The 16,115-nt window shown below is 60.7% G+C and overlaps 1 protein-coding gene across 1 annotated transcript; it reads right to left on the bottom strand.

Moving 5' to 3' along the window:
* Window positions 1–3,711: 3,711 nt before the first annotated feature.
* Window positions 3,712–10,578, bottom strand: FGF3 (fibroblast growth factor 3). The gene is made up of 3 exons (XM_068976359.1): window positions 10,359–10,578; window positions 8,015–8,118; window positions 3,712–4,086 (listed from the first exon to the last, which is right to left on the bottom strand). The coding sequence occupies exons 1-3, from the start codon at window positions 10,576–10,578 to the stop codon at window positions 3,712–3,714; spliced, it is 699 nt and encodes a 232-aa protein (XP_068832460.1).
* Between the last annotated feature and the right edge of the window lie 5,537 nt (window positions 10,579–16,115).

The following is a 16,115-nucleotide window of genomic DNA, read 5'->3' as shown; positions in this document are numbered from 1 at the left end:
CTACCTTCAACCTTTCCCAACATCAGGGTCTTTTCTGATGAGTTGATTCTTTGCATCAGGTGACCCACGTATTGGAGCTTCAGCTTTAGCATCAGTCCTTCCAATGAACATTCAAGGTTGATTTCCTTTAGGACTGACTGGTCTGATCTCCTTGCAGTCCAAGGGACTCCCAAAAGTCTTCTCCAGCACCACAGATCAGAAGCGTCAGTTCTTTGGCACACAGCTTTCTTTATGGTCCAACTCTCACATCCATACGTGACTATCAGAAAAACTGTATCTTTGACTAGACGGACCTTTGTCGGCAAAGTGATGTCTCTGCTTTTTAATATGCTGTCTAGGTTGGTCATGGCTTTTCTTCCAAGGAGCAAGCGTCTTTTAATTTCGTTTACTTACTTAGTTCAGTAGCTCAGTCGCGTCCGACTCTTTGCAACCCCATGGACTGCAGCATGCCAGGCTGCATTTACTGAAGTGTTTTTAAATGGACATGAAATGCTCCAGACGGCCTTACTCTAACTTGATGACATCTGCAATGGATTGGGATCCATTTGCATTGCTTAAAAACCAAAAAGCTGGTTTGGAGGCAGTGTCTGCGGTTCAAAAGCAGAAAGGGGTGGGAATGCTCATGCAGGCCCCACTTCGGAAATCCTCTGAAGCCCCCTCCTTGGCACCCCAAGGTGCCCCCACGGCCCACGTTAGATGAGCCTGGTGTTGGCTGCTCGGTGGACCCTGCAGAACTCTCCCTGGATCCCATACTTTCAGCCTGTGGACTTCCTGCGCTTCCCCCTCATTCAGCAGAAACAGGGTCCCTCTCCCTTCAGGGACCACCTAAGCGGCAGCACAGCCGGGCCCCTTGCTCCCTGTACAAGCTTGCTCGGGCAGCTATGACAAAGTTCCACACACCTAACGGCTATAACAACAGAGACGTGTGGTCTCCCAGTTCTGGGGGGCCAAGGTGTGGGCAGGGCGGGCCATGCGGAGGTGTGGTCCAGTCTCTCTCCTAACTCCTGGTGCCATGTAGTGATGTCTGCTGTACAGAAGTGTCACCCCAGTCTCTGCCCTCATCCTCACCCGGCACCAACCTTGTGCCCAGGTCTGCCCTCGTCATCCCCCTTCTTACAAGGACCCAGTCCAGACAGCCTCACCCTAACTTGATCACATCTGCAAAGAGATCTGGCCAATTCTGAGGCCCCAGGTGGGCACGGGGCAGGACTTCAACATATGAACTGTAGGAGAAGTGAGTCAACCCACCACGTCCTCCTGTCCCACACCCAAAATGAAGCGGCTTGGCCGGCAGAGGGGTCCATAGTGACCCAAGCGTGTGTGCACGTGTGCTGAGTCATTTCAGTCCATCTCTTGGTGACCCTACAAACAGTAGCCCGCCAGGCTCCTCTGTCTATGGGGATTCTCCAGGCAAGACTACTGGAGTGGGTTGCCATGCTCTCCTCAAGGGGAGTCTTCCCGACCCAGAGATCAAACTCGTGTCTCTTACATCTCCTGCGCTGGCAGGTGGGTTCTTCACCATGGGCACCACCTTCCACAGCCAGTGAATTACAGAGAACACATGTTCTCGTCTAACCCATTTTCAATATTAACCAAGACCCCCAAATGTCTCCCTCCACCACCTTCAGGGCCTGTCTGCTGATGGTGTAGCGCTGGGGTGGAGGCAAGGCTGCGCCCACCTCACGACGTGCAGGAACTAGTTCACCCGCTGAGCCTCAGTTTCATCATCTGCAAAATGGGGGTGAAGGTAACACCTGCTCCGTCTCACTCCAGATGAATGATAAAACTCAAGGGGATAGCCTAGTATGAACTGATGCTCAGAGAATGTTCCTTCCTGCAGGAGCAGTCGGTCAGGGGGAGACAAGCAAGTCCGACTTGCTGAGGGGGCGGTGGCGGGGAGCCGAGCCCCTGTCTCCATGCCCAGCAGCTCTTTGCGAGACTGTTGCCCGTCGTTGCACAGGTGCTGGTGCTGAGCCACCCCCTGCGTGTTTGGCACGTATGAGTGACGTCAGCAGGAACAGCACTGAGCTCCCCTGGGGGACAGGCTCAGGCCACACCCCTCACCTGGACCCCAGGGCTGCCCTGCCCCTGGCTCGCACCTGGGCCTGCCCCAGGGGACCCCGCCCGTTGCTGTTAGAGAAGCAGATGTGGGGAGCGGGCGGGGATGGCAGCGGGTCAGCCAGCTACAGGCTGTAGGTAAAGCGTCGGTCACTCAGGCGTGTCCAACTCTTTGCAACCCCGTGGACTGTAGCCCTCCAGGCTCCTCTGTCCAAGGGATTTCTCCAAGCAAGAATGCTGGATTGGGTAGCCATTCCCTTCTCCAGGGGATCTTCCTGACCCAGGGATTGAACCCGGTTCTCCTGCATTGAGGAAGATTCTTTACTGTCTGAGCCATCAGGAAAGACTGCAACAAACCACGTCCCCTCTCTGAGCCTCAACTTCTCAGGCAAACGTAGACACCCCCAAGGCCTTGGCGGCAGGTTGGGGGAATGAAGGAGTTCTGGAATGGCTCTGGGTGGCCCGCAGCCCGGGTGCTCAGAATAGTCCACGGAGAAGCACACGGCTTCGAGATGGAGGGAGTTTGGGGAATAGCTACACAAAGTAAATCTCTTCCTTTCTCTCTCTCCACGTGTGTGCACACCTACGCACAACCAGGAACACACAACCACACGCATACGTAGATTCACGCATGCACACACACACACAGGCGCACACCCACACGTGCTGTGTGCTAAGTCCTCTCAGTCGTGTCCGACTCTGTGTGACCTGATAGACTCTAGCCCGCCAGGTTCCTCTCTCCAGGGGTTTCTCCAGGCAAGAACCCTGGAGTGGGCTGCCATGCCCTCCTCCAGAGGGTCTTCCTGGCCCAGGGATCAAACCTGCGTCTACTGCATTGCAGACAGATTCTTTACCGCTGGGCCACCTGGGAAGCCCACATACCCAACCCCCCCCCCCCCCCCATGCAGACACTCAGGCGAATTCACACACACACACACACACACACACACACAGACGCATTAGTCTCTTCTTTCCATCCAAACAAAACCTCTAGTGGTTAAAAAAAATAGTAACTTTCAAAACCAGGGGATTGAAATGTGTTTTTAGCCCAGTTTCTCAGATACAGTCTTACATCTTAAGACATCAATTTGGCACAGATTCCACCATCATCACAAGCAGATTCTTTCAAGTAAAACCTTCAAGTGTGTCTGCAGGCTGCATCCTCATCTATTAAATAACAATGTAGAACAAAATACTTTCAACGTTTTGATCACACCGCCCCCCCACCCACCCACCCATTGTCCCACAGTGCCTCCAACAGCCGGGACCCCTTGCTCCAGCTGATGCTCCGGGTGTGGGCAAGGGCGCTCCCAGCCTTAGCAAATGCACAAGTGTCCCGTTTACAGCAGCCCCCTCCAAGCCTAGACGGGGGCTTCTCGCTGCGTTGACGTGCTGGTTGTTTGAGAGAAGCAGGAAGGGTTGGGGGTGTATTCCGTTGGCCTGGGCAGAGCAGCCGGCTGCCAGGTGGGAAGGGCGAGAGCACGGAAGAGTCAGGGGTGGAGCCCTGCACGCCCCAGTCGGCTTAGACGGCGCGGGGACTCCAGGCATCCATCTTCTGGTCTGCACCCCGGTCCTGGCGGCCTGAGCTCGGAGCCCAGCCGCGGGGCGGGGACGCTCACGGCCGCCGCTCCCTCCCCGGGGCGGGGGCTAAGCTCAGCCTCCCCGGTCCCGCGGCCTCCTCTGCTGCCTCCGCCTCCGCTGCCGCGTGGAAGCGGCCCTGCCGGGGGGAGGAGGCCTGGCCTGCCCGCCGCGCGGCCCGGCCGTGCCCAGGAGCAGCCGCACCATCTCGTGGTCCTTGCGGTCCAGCACGCGGGGCAGGAAGAGCGAGGACTTCTGCGTGCGGCGTGTCTTGAAGCCCCGGCGGGGCCGGCCCTTGCCGTTCACGGACACGTACCACAGTCTCTCGGCGCTGGCCTGGCGCCGGGCCCCGGGCCCTCCGGGCGCCGTGCGGTACAGCCGGGAGGCGTAGGTGTTGTAGCCCAGCTCGTGGATGCGCTCCACGAACTCGCACTCCGCGTTGTAGCTTTCCTGCGGGGCGGGCGGGGGCAGGGTCAGCGCGCAGCGCCCCGCGAGGAGGCAGGCGGGGAGGGGAGCCCTGGGCCGGGGTCTGGGCGGACAAACGCGGAATGGAAACAGCTTTTGTCAGCGCCCTCCGCGGGCTGCTGTGGAGCGTCTTCAGCTGGGGGGCTCGGCATGCCTTCCGCCAGCCTAGGCCCTCGTCCCAGCTGTAGGGGGACAGGCACGCCAAGGCCCCCCTCCCGCACTGTGCCAAGGGGCAGGGCTGGGGCACCGGGACAGCCGGCCAGGAGGACTGGCCTCTCCTCCAGGCACTGACTGTGAGGCAGGACACCCTCAGGGCCCCTCTCCATTGGCAGAGGGGAAAAGGGTGCAGGTGGCCCAGTGGACCTACAGACTGGGCAGCTTATGATCCCCGAGGACCTCAGGAAGCAAGATGGGAAGCGCCAGCCCTCTCTCCAGTGACTCAGGAGCCCGGAGGCAAGGCTGGAAAGCGTAGGAGGGGAGGGCCTCCCCCAATAACCGCAGCCCCTCCTCTCTGCTCTGCCCCCCGCCCCTCAGTGGAGGCTCGGGGCTCTTTGGGTCTGCGTACAGATGCCACTGCCCAAGATTTTACACATGGGGAAACTGAGGTCCGGAGGGGTGTCAGACCCCAAATCACAGAGGGATCTGATGCCCCTGTGGCCTGTGCCCACTCCCTGCATGTCGTGGGGCCCTCTGGGGTGGGCGGGAGGGTGGGCTCAGGACAGACCCGCCCCACCCCCATGCCAGCACACTGCTTCAGCATCTTACACTTGTTCCCCCCGCCTCTGCCCACACTGAGTGTCTGTGAAAAACTCAGCAGCTGAACCAGCTCTCCCCCCAGGCCCCTCTGTCCTGGAGAAGGTACCTTCTCCCCGGCTGAGGCCCACCCTGCAGGAAGCCTGGTGGGTTTGCTCTTTGCTGGGACACTTGGGGGTGGGGGCCATTGAAGGGACACAGTGCTGTGAACAGGGGCTCAGGCCCTACGGAAGGGCTTCTTGGGGGTGGAACATTGTTTGCACCTTGAGGGGGCTCCTGGATGCGGGGAGGCTACGGGTAAAGGGCTGAGACAGGCTAGAAAAAGGCATCACAGACGCACCAGTTCCCAGTGCCTGTCCCGCCCCCACGGTCCCACCCCAGAGCCTGTTCCCGAGGGGCCCTCCCCAGAGCCACCCCCACCCCAGGCTCCACCTGCTCAGACTCTACTCCTTGCCATCACCCTCGTCCTCAGGGAGGCTGTTCCTCCTTCTTAGTTTTGCCAGCTCCTGGCGCTGCTCCAGAAGAATCAGCCAGGGCAGGGCAGAGGTGGGGACCAGGCAGAGGTGCACAGGGAGGGCAGGCACCCTCCCAGTGGGGTGACAGTTGAAGGGGAGGGCGTGTTCCTGTGGGGCAGGAGGGGACAGGGGCACTCTGGGCAGCAGAGTACAGGGGAAGCATGGGCTGGGAACAGCAGGGCTTGTTCTGGAGAAGACAAGGGGTCCAGAGCCTGAGTGGAGACGGGAGCTGTGAAGTGACGGGGGGAGGGGCAGGCAGAAGGCGGTCTGGGTTGCTCCACGGTGAGCTGAGCTAAGGAATCTGGGTGATAATCTGGGGGTGATGGGGTGTTCCTGGAGGCCATCAGGTGAGTGGATTTGCAGTTTAGGGAGATGACTGATCAGGTGCCTAGCACAGAGTGTGACGTATGGAAAGTGCCCGGGACACTGAGGAATGAAGGGATGAATGCCAGGTGGATGGGAGGAAAGAAAGGTGGATGGATGGGTGTTGATGGGTGGATGTGTGAATGGATGGATGGATGGACAGATAGATGGATGGAAGGAGACCTGGAGGCCGGTGGCTGGGTCCCAAGACTGCTGTGACGGTCCAGCTGGGAGACGACGAGGGCCTGAGTTATAAGGGCACAGGGGTGGGGTGGAGGGAGGCCGAAACTGAAGACAGGGATTCAGGAAGTGTGTTCGAGGACTTGGAGGCGGACTGAGTGTGCGGCCAAGAAAGAAGCAGGTGTCCACCAGGACTCCCGGCTGACCCTGGGCTTGAGTGAGTGGCTGGTGGCGTAACAACTATGGCAGGGGAGTCAGGGAGCTGCTGGATTCAGCTGGGGGTGTGCTGCCCTCTGCCAGGGTAGTCTCTGAGCCATCAGGACATTTGGCGGACCTATAACTCTGAAGGGAGGTCAGGACTGGGATTGGGGGCTGTCAGGGTGCAAGAGTGGGTGAGCTAGCCTGGGAGGTGAGAAGCAAGGTGATGGCAAAGAGCAGGGACTCAGATGGTGAAGAGGCAGGGCAGTCGGAGCAGCACTCACGGGCCAATTGGGGGGGCTCAGGACGGGGGCAAGGGGTGGCAGGAGTGGCCCCTGGGCTGCCTCACCTTCCAGTTTATCTGCAACGTAGTGAGGCCTCCCATGCCAGGTGTTCTGCCAAGTCCCACCCCACCCAGCTAGACCACCGGGCTACCCGTGTGGGACCAGGAACCTCTCCTCTCCTCTTCCGTCCCCGAAGCCAGCGCTGCCAGCTCTCAGAGACGGAAGCCACAGGGAGACTCTGGCCCACCGGGCATGCATAATTCTGCCCCCCCAGGGTCCTGGCTTGGGTCTCTCATGGAAGAGATAGCAGCAGCCAGACGCTTCCTCCCCTGATTCCAGCCCTACCTGCCTCCCTGTGTGAACTTGCCCAATGTGAACAAAGGCCGCCCCTGGTCAGTAAGACCTGCACAAGTACCGCAGGCCAGCTAGGCCTCCCCTCACCGTCAGGGTTGGGAGTGACTGTGGGTGGTCCGAGCCCATTTCAGGAACAGAAAGTCAGTTTTGCTCACTCCGCACCAAAGGGGAGGGCTGGAGGGGTCTGGAAAGCCACCGTCCACCTCAAGAAAAAGTCAGACCAGACCCTGGGCTAAGGGCATGTGTTTATAAACCACGCTTGGTGTTTACAGACTAGGAGCCCACATAAAGGAGGCCGGGCGCCCGAGGGTCCCTCTTCCCAGACAGAGACTCCCCCAGGTCACAGAAAGCAAATGGCTGTCTTCCTACTTCTGCCTTTCCTTTGGCCAAACTGTGAACAATCTGTGATGGAAAAAACTGCTTAAAGGAGGACTTCCCTGAATTTCTCGACGGTGCTTTGCCTGACTTCAGACCGGCAGGGAAATGTCCGTGTTTCCCCTGCAAACACAACCGAACAGAGGAGATGGTCCTTGCCTGAGTCGTCTAGGTGATGGGTGGGTGGGTGGGTGAAAAGCCTCTCACTGCCCAGGGAGCATCAGCTGAATTGCATGTAATGACTAGTTGGAGGTAGGAAACTTCCTAGTACATGTATTTTACTCCGTGTATGCCCCGCCCCTGGGGGATGAACACTGCCAACGCCCACAATCACAGGACCCCTTGTTGTGTAGAGACCCAGATGGTACAAAGACTGGGCTCCAAACCTTTGTGCCTGGGACGTGGGCCCCATCGCCCTCTTGGTTCCTTCCTACCGACTCACATCTCTTGCCTTTCCTCCCTGTTCCTCACTCCGCTCCCAAGAGACCTCTGTCTGGGTGAACCCACAGAAGACCTTTTGCCTCCCGGACACCCTTGCTTCATCCCCAGGCTCGCCAGGGTCCGTTTATCTTGGTAGAAACTTGGGGCACAACCTCTCCTCTCCTCTCAGTTACCTTGAAGGTGACCGCAGAATGCCTGGGGAAGCGTTTTCTCACCCCACAGCACTGGAGAACAGAGGATATCTCTACCCCGTCAGCTGGCAGCCGCCTCTAAGCAGAATCGGGCAGAAGAGCACCAGGCAGGGAGCCATGGGACCTGGGGTGCTGGTCCTTGCATGTCCCCAGACAGAGCATTACGCTGCCCATGTCCCTGTGTGTCCTCTGATGTGACGTCCAAGGGAGCCGGCTGCCCCGTTTGTGCCCCGCCCCCAACACGAGGCCCTGGACTCACCGAAGCGTAGAGCCGTCCCCTCTTGTTCATGGCCAGATACCGCCCGGAGAAGAGCCCCTTGATGGCCACAACGCCTACCTCCACCGCCGTTATCTCCAGGATGCCTGTGAGGAGCCGGACAGCCTGTCACTCCCTCCACCTCCCACAGAGCCCAGCAGGGAAGGCTGAACACCCCTTTTCCCTGAGCCAGCTCGGCGGGGGGGGTGGGATGGGGGTGCTGAGGGAAACCCACACTGAAAGGGGGTGACTTTGGAAGTTTGGGGGAGGGAGAAACCCCTGGGTGGGAGGTGCAGAACAGGGAACACCAGGGAAGGCGTCTGCAAGGAGAAGAACGCCAACCTGGGAGAAAAGGAAACCGGCGTTTCCCTGCGCTGGATATGAGCCCCCAGGAGCCTCTCCAGCACTTAGTAAGCCAGTTTCATGATGGGCTGGCCAGACGCGCCAGCTGAGACTGGGGGCTGAGGGACTTGCTCAAGATGGCTCACAGGTGTCTGCACCGGGATTCAAACCCCTTGAACGTGGCAGTGTCTGGCTCTGGAGTGCCTCTGGGGGCCTGGGAGGGGGAGCTGGGCCCTTGGCGAGGTGAACTGATAATGGGATCCACCAGCGCATGGAGGGTGCCACCCAAACCTGCTGGCAGTGGACGTGGGTGGGAGATAATTGTCTCGAGCCTGTAGGGTGTTGGCAGGGAGCTCACAGAGGGGAGCCACCTGTGTTCACCCACTTCCCACCCAATGGAAGACAGTTTAAATTTCCCCTAACGCCTTCCGTTAGGACCGAGGGCACTTTTTTCCCCCCTGGGGAGTCTGCAACAAAGCCCCACATGGGGCCACGGTGCCCCTGGGGTAACCACCGGTGCCCTCTCCAGGGGGCGCCTCTCCGGTCCAGCATCCTGCCCCCGGCACATGTCAGCGATCACAGGGCCAGGCCGCCGGCCGCCAGAGTCTTGCCCGGAGCGTTCGGGGCCCGGGAGGCACAGGATGCGGGCCTCTGGGTTCTCTGGACCGCAGGCTGGGCGGATTCCCCTGCCCCGCCCGGTCGCGCCGGCCTGAAGACCATAGTACCCGCGTCTGGATGTGGGACCAGGGCGGCGCTGGGCTGCCCGCCTTGGATGCCTCAAGAATTTGGATGCTCTGCGACTCCTGGGAGTGGGAGGAGAGACTGGATTTGGACAGAACCGAAGAATCGCTACCAGGCGGGAGCAGGGGCTTTCGCAGTCCCGTCCCGCGCGCAGTGGACGCCCTGGTAACATTTGGCTTCCACCGCGCGGCTCCGGAGGCGTCTTTCGAAGACGCCCTCGCCGGGCCGCGGCTTTCCTGGAGGAAGCAGAGTTTTTCGGCCGCCTCTGGAATACACCGCGCCTTTTCCTGAGCCCGGGGCAGGGGGAGGGGCAGATCGCGGGGCGCAGTGGAGGACCCCGATTCTCTGGCCACACACCCCGCCCACTGAGCTCCTGCCGGGCCCCGAGCTCGGGTCTCCAGCTCCTCACAGAGCGGAGCTGCGTCAAGTCCCCACGGCCCTGCGCTCCTCCTCGAGAAAGGACTCCGCACGAGCCCGGGTCCCCGTGGCCGGAGGAGCCAAACCTTGGGACCTCGCGGGACTCCGGCTCGAGCGCAGTCCGGGCGCGGGTTCAGGCTGCGGGGCGGGGTGACAGTGTGCCCGCGCCCCCAGCACCAGGCGGACGCCCCTGCGTGCTCCTAAGCCGCATCCCGTGGCCCCCCACCGGCGACCCAGGAGCTCATCCCGCCGGTCGCTCGGCGGCGGCCGAGGGCAGAGGCGGGAGGGCTGGGGATTCCGGTGTGGGGACACGATTCTCTATCCTTGCGGTCGCCTCCCGGGAGCCCCGGGAGCCCCGCTCTGTCCGGCGAGCTTCTTCCGCGCAGAGGCTGCGCGCCGGGGCGGCAACCTGGGCGGCCGCGAGCCGGGAGGGCGGAGGGGATGGCGGGGAGCGCCCAAGGGCGGCAGGAGGAGAAGGGTCTAAATAATAAAGAGGACGATAAATGCCTTGTCCAGGGCCTTTTCTCCGAAAAACTCAAAGGGCTCAGATTTGTCAGGACCACCGAGCCCAATCGAGCGGGGAGTCCCCGGACGGCTTTCCTCACACCTCCTCGGACCAGAGGCGGCGGGGCGCCGGGGGCAGCCACCAGCCGGGGCCTCTTCGGACGTGACCCGCGCCCCCCCCCACCCCAGCTCCCCTCTCTTCAGCTCCCAGACGCTGGGGGAGCCCAGGGGACCCCGGCGGTCTCCCTCAGGCCGCAGCGTTGGTCCGCGTCCCCGGGCAGGCATCCTTGCCTCGCCAGCCCCCGCGTGGGCACCGCTCCTTCCGGGGGCACCGGGCACTCACTGTAGGCACTGTTCTCTAGGCTGCCGTTGACGCGGCCGCTCGGGTGCAGCTGGAGGTGGTATTTGGTGGCGCAGTAGAGCTTTCGGCGCCGGGGCGCCCCGCCGAGGTGCTCGTAGACGCCGCCGCGGCCGCCCGCATCCCGCCGCGGCCGCGCCCCGGGGCCCGCGGCCGGCCAGCCGGGCTCCAGCAGGCTGAGCAGCAGCAGCCAGATCAGGTCCATCGTGGCATCGCGCCCGCCCCGGGGCGGCGGCTGCAGGCGAGCGCGGCGCCCATGGAAGGGACGGCGAGCCGAGCCGGGGCGAGGCGCTCGGAGCCCACTCCCGCGCCTGGCGGTGCCGACTGCGGCTCCGCGGAGCGGGGGAGGGGAACGGAGGGGAGGGGAGCGGTGGGTGTGAGGGAGGGAGAGGGAGACAGAAAGAGAGAGATCCTTTAATTTTCACCCCGAAACGGGTGAGATTTCCGTTGCTGCGCAAAGAGCTGAAAGAAAAGACGGTTCGGCAACAAAAGGCCGATGCGGTCCCCAGGCAGAGGCGCGGGAGGCGCGCGAGGGGCGGGAGGCCGGGCGGGGTGGAGAGCCGGGGCAGGGCGCGGCGTCCGAGCCGGGCGCCCCCCGCGCTCGCTCGCCCCCCGCGTGCTGCCGTCGAGCCGTGGCTCTGCTCCGCCGCGCGCCCCGCGCCCGTGCGCCCTCCCGGTTCTGAAAGGTCCCTTCCCCGCCCCCTCCCCCGCCCCCTCCCCCAGACCAATTATGCCTCCGAAAATTATAGACCCAGGCCTCGAGGCGGCCGCCCCAGGCCCTGTCACCCCCTCCCGCCCCTCGTCAATCCCCTGGCACAATGGGAAAGCCGCCGATGACTGATGTCCGCGAATACAACTCGCGGGGCAGTCGCGCTGACAAACGCCCATTAAAGGCGGCGCACAATGAAGCGGCCCCGCGGAGCTCCGCGGAGGGGCGGGCCTTGCGCGCGGGCGCGGGCGCGCGTGGGGGACCCCGAGGTTGACTGCGCCCAGGGCTGCCCACTGGAGCCCAAGGCTTGAAGGTGCTTTATCCCCTCGCGCATCCCAAGCACCCGGCACATGGCGGGAAGGATGAGGTTTGGTTTGGAGCCTCCAGTCTCAGGAGCGCGCCAGAGAGGGGGTTGGGGCTGTAGGAGGGCGACAGTATAGCCAGAGAAAGGGGCACAGAGACATAAAGCCCTGGAGAGCAAGAGAGACAGACACAGACAGCTCAGAGAACAGGCGAGAACAGGACAGGAAGGAGAGAGACTGAGAACCAGAGATGGGGACCCAGAGAGCTCGGGACAGATGGCTTGGAAAAGCATGGGGAGCCTGCTAGCCACCAAGAAGGGAGATGAGCGGAAACTGGCAAAGGTGGGTGGGCATCCCCGCCCGGTGGGTTGGGAATGGCCATGTAGATGGATGGAGGGCTGGGAAGAGCCACATCCTCACCCCTTCTCTTGCTCCCCCACCCACCCACCCACCCACTCGGCGCTCCTGCAGCCCCCTGCCCAGCAGCTGATACTGACACCCAGGCTCAAGCAAGGGTACTTGGCGGTCATGAGGGCTCCCTGTAGGGTCCAATAGTCTAGGCTCCGAGTTCAGGGGCTTGGGGATGAGCCCAGTGGGCTGGCGTCCCTGTCCCTTCTACCTGCATGGGGATTTGGAACCTTGGTCCTTCCTTGGGGGGGGGGGTGTGGGGGGGCACCAGGGGCTCTCTCAAGTTGCAGGAGCTAGTGCATCCCACTGGGATACGTCTCAGTTCCCTGACCTAACACAAGCAGGGCGGTGTGTTCTCAGTGAGCCCTCCCCAGCACCTGCAGTGCCTAAGTGGCCCTGGGCCAGCCCCGGGGCATCACTCAGTACCCCAGTCCCAGGAGAAGTGGCTTCTGACTAGAGTCTGTCTAGTCAGAGCCCCTGAACAGTTGAAAGAACACGCCACCGACTGCTAGAGCCCCGTGATGATGGAGCCGGCTTTATAAGGGACAGAGGACCGCTGTCAGGCAGCCCCTGAGGATGGAGCCAAGCGCAGTGCATTGGGGCTTCACCCACTGAGCTGGCCTGGGACTACTGGTCACTTGAACTTCCAGTGAGAACTCAGGAGAGATATGGAGAGGGTTGTCTGTGCCCTGCACCCACTCCAGTCTGCCTGCACCCTAGAACTGGTGGGGGGGATACTGCCGCAGAACAGGGGTCCCAGAGTGCTGAGAGGTCAGGAGGTCCTGCTGGTTTTGTTCACTGTTGTACCTGTAGCTTCTAGACTGTGCCGGGCACAGAGCAGCCCCTCAGAACCTACCCCATGGATGAATGAATGAATAGCTCAGCTGCTTCCTAGTCCTGCGACCTTGGCCGTGTAGCATCACCCTCTCAGATGCTGGCTCCTTGTGTACGTTTTTGTCATTCAGTCGCTAAGTCATATCCAGTTCTTTGCAACCCCATGGACTACTGCACACCAGGCTTCCCTGTTCTTCACTGTCTCCTGGAGTTTGCTCAAATTCATGTCCATTGAGTTGGTGATGCCATCCAACCATCTCATCCCTTGTCACCCCTTTCTCCTCTTGCCCTCGATCTTTCCCAGCTTCAGGGGCTTTTCCAGTGAGTCAGCTCTTTGTATGAGGTGGCCAAAGGATTGGAGCTTCAGCTTCAGCATCAGTCCTTCCAGTGAGTCTTAAGGGTTGATTTCCTTTAGGAAAATGCCTCAAATATAGTGAGAGAAATTCAATGAAAGTACCTTTGCAGAGGTCCCACCACCATATCAGTGCAGAGGCCAACCCTATCACTAAGGGATCACAGTTTATTATGCGAACTGGGTGCTCTGAACAGTTAGGCCAGGAGAGCAGGCCCCCACACCCCAGGTTCCTTCCAGCAAACCTGACTCCCCATGCGCATTCTTGTTAGGGGAACTCCTCTGAGGCAGCTAAGCTCCCTGGCCCCAGCAGTAACCTCTGGGCTGAAGCCAGAAAGAGTGTCTAAAAGCCAAAATTGCCGTCTTCCCCACACCAGGCTCTGGGGCAGCCCCTTCCTCTGCTGGTGTTTGGGGGCCTCGCCGACCCTCCTGCACCGCAGCCCACCACCCACAGCCTCTCCGTCTCTGCCCTGACCTTTGCTTTCCTACCCGCTGAGGCTCCTGGTCATCGAAGTGTCCCTGATCCCCATCACTTCTGTCCCCAAGGCTCCCGCAGACCTGGGCTTAGCTCTGAATGTTGCTGGGCTGCCAGGCCCTCGGATGCCAGGGCATAGCCAAGGAGGGGCGCCCGATTTCCTGCAAGCTTTCTGGCAGGCGCAGAGGCGTGCTGGGCCAGGTCAGGGCACCCACACAGCCCACCCCATGGCGACCTCCCCCTCAATACAGAACCAGGTGGGGGCGTGTAATTCGGTAATAGCGAGCCTGTTAATTGTTACCAAATGGTCCCTGCTGCCATTTGACTGATTGGTCTCCTCCAGCCCCAGCCTGGACACTCCCAGGCCCGGCCCCAGCTGGCCTCCCACCACCAGTTCTGGGACTTCTGCTGTGGGTGTCCTCATCCCCACATCCCCTCCCAACCCTATCTGGTATCTGGGTGACCCCCCTGACCTCACTTAGGTCCAGGCCTCACACCTCCAGCCGGTTCCCCTGGAGAGGGAGCGGGGAGGGGGGATGGAGAACAGTGTTCTGTGAAGTGGTCCCAGCCTGCCCACCAGGGTGACTATCAGATGTGGTGCTGGCTTCAGGCCCCAAACTCGCTCTAATTACCCCCTGTCCCCAAGAGCAGGGGGAGAGAGGCCTGGGCCACAGTGGGCCAGCTCGGAGCCAGGGTAGCCCTGCTCAGCCCCGCCTTAGAGATGAGAATTGGAGGCTCGGAGACCTACAGAGACTGAAGTCAAAAACCTTCTCATCATCACAAAAGAAACCTCTAATCTTTAGCTGGGAGGCAAGGTGAGGGGTCTGGTGCCTCCGTCTGGCCCCTCGACCGCCCCCACCACCCCGCCCAAGTAGGCTGAGGGTCCAGGACTGAGCAGAGGAGTCTTTATTCTCTGGCCCCAAGTTTGCTTCCAGCAAAGTCAGAAGATAAGGAGCAACAGGGATAGTCCTTGAGGGCAGACTCTCCAAGCCCAGCCGGGGCCAGTTTTTGCCAATAGACGCTGCCTCTGGGTAGACCAGTTGACTGCCTCCCCTGGCCAAGACCACCCACTCCTAAGGGCAGAACCTAGTCCCAGTGCCAGGTAAGAGCCCACTTACTGAGGAGCTCTCTCCCTCTTGAGGGTCTTCCTGGATGCACCCAACTGGGGGCCCCCTTCTCATCAAATATCCCAGGATCCCTGGGCAGCAGGGGTGGGGGGACCACTGCACCTGAGGGGCCCTGAACATTGCTTGTGGGCAAGGAGAGTGACGGCTTCTGGGCACAGAGAGGAGGGGGTCCCCACTCTCCTATAGGCCAGCAGGATCTTGGAGTGGGTCAGCCCCAGTACGGGGTCCTGGGCCAGGCAGCTCACCAAGGAGGGGAAGGACAGACCCAGGAGGATGACCCGAAGTCTGGGGGCCTCAGGGATACTGCTGCTGCTGCTGCTGCTAAGTCGCTTCAGTCATGTCCGACTCTGTACCGCCATCCAAATCAAGTGTTTTCAATTATCCATTTATTTTTAATTTTAAAGAGCTGCAGTGAGATGGAATCCCCACATCCTAGAATTCACCCTTTTCTTCAACTGTACAGTTCCGTAGTTTGTAATACACTGCTGCTGTGCAGTCATCACCACAGCTGAGTTTAGAACCTTCTCATCGTCTCAGAAGAAACCTCGAACCTTCAGCTGTCGTTCACCTCCTCCCCCCTCCCCCACTCAGCCCCGAGCAACACAGATCGACTTCGCGTTTCCGTGGATTTCCCTATCCGGGACGTTTCCCGTGAATGGAGTCAGGCGGCATCTGTCTCCCTGTGTCTGCTTTCTCTCACTTGGGATAATGTTTTCGATGTTCATCTACGTGGTGGCAAATGTCGATGCGTCATTCATTTTCAGGGCTGAGTAATATTCCCTTGGATGGGTGGACCACACTTGGTTCCTCTGATCTTCTGGTGATGGACCTTCAGCTTGCTTCCTGGCTCGTATGAAGCTGCAAACTGAGCCTGAGAGGAGGAGGAAGAGGAATTCTTTCAGGATTGGGAGAGGGTAGGGGAGACACACCCCGCGACCTGCCCCTACTCCTTCCCCTCCAGACGGAGGGTGGCCTCCAGCCCTTGGCCCCCTCAGAGCAGCTGGAGATACCAGAGGCCTTCAGAGATGGTGGCCTGGCCAGACCTCTGCGTGCCTCAGTCTCCCGCTCTGTGACAGAAAGACCGTCCCTCCTCCGGCATGTGCTGGGTATGCGGACTCAGTGAGGGAAAACCACATCACACCCGCTGCGGGCCATCAGCTCACCCACGGGGACCATGACCCCATCAGGAGCTGGTGCTTCTGAAGCCCGTCTTGAAAGCTAACTCAGTGTAAAGAGTAAGGATGACCACGCAGCTCAGGCCACCGTCAGAAAGGCCCACAGCCTGGGCGGCCCAAACAGATGACATTGCCTGCCTCCAGTCCTGCAGGCTGGATTCCCAGACCCAGGTGTGGGCGGGGCTGGTCCTCCTGAGGCCCCCTCCTGGGGGTGCAGACGGCGGTCTTCCTCCCCGCTTCCTCACAGGGCCGTCCCTCTGAGTGTGTCTGTGTCCTGACCTCTTCTTTTTATCAGGACCCCAGTCCTGTGGGATTAAAGTGCACTCTAGTGATCGCATTTTACCTTAATGACCTCTTTAA

This window comes from Capricornis sumatraensis, chromosome 8, assembly GCF_032405125.1.
Source record: "Capricornis sumatraensis isolate serow.1 chromosome 8, serow.2, whole genome shotgun sequence".
Classification (NCBI taxonomy): Eukaryota; Metazoa; Chordata; class Mammalia; order Artiodactyla; family Bovidae; genus Capricornis; species Capricornis sumatraensis.
The sequence above is the reverse complement of the archived record's forward strand: the minus strand, read 5'-3'. Positions and strand labels throughout refer to the sequence as shown.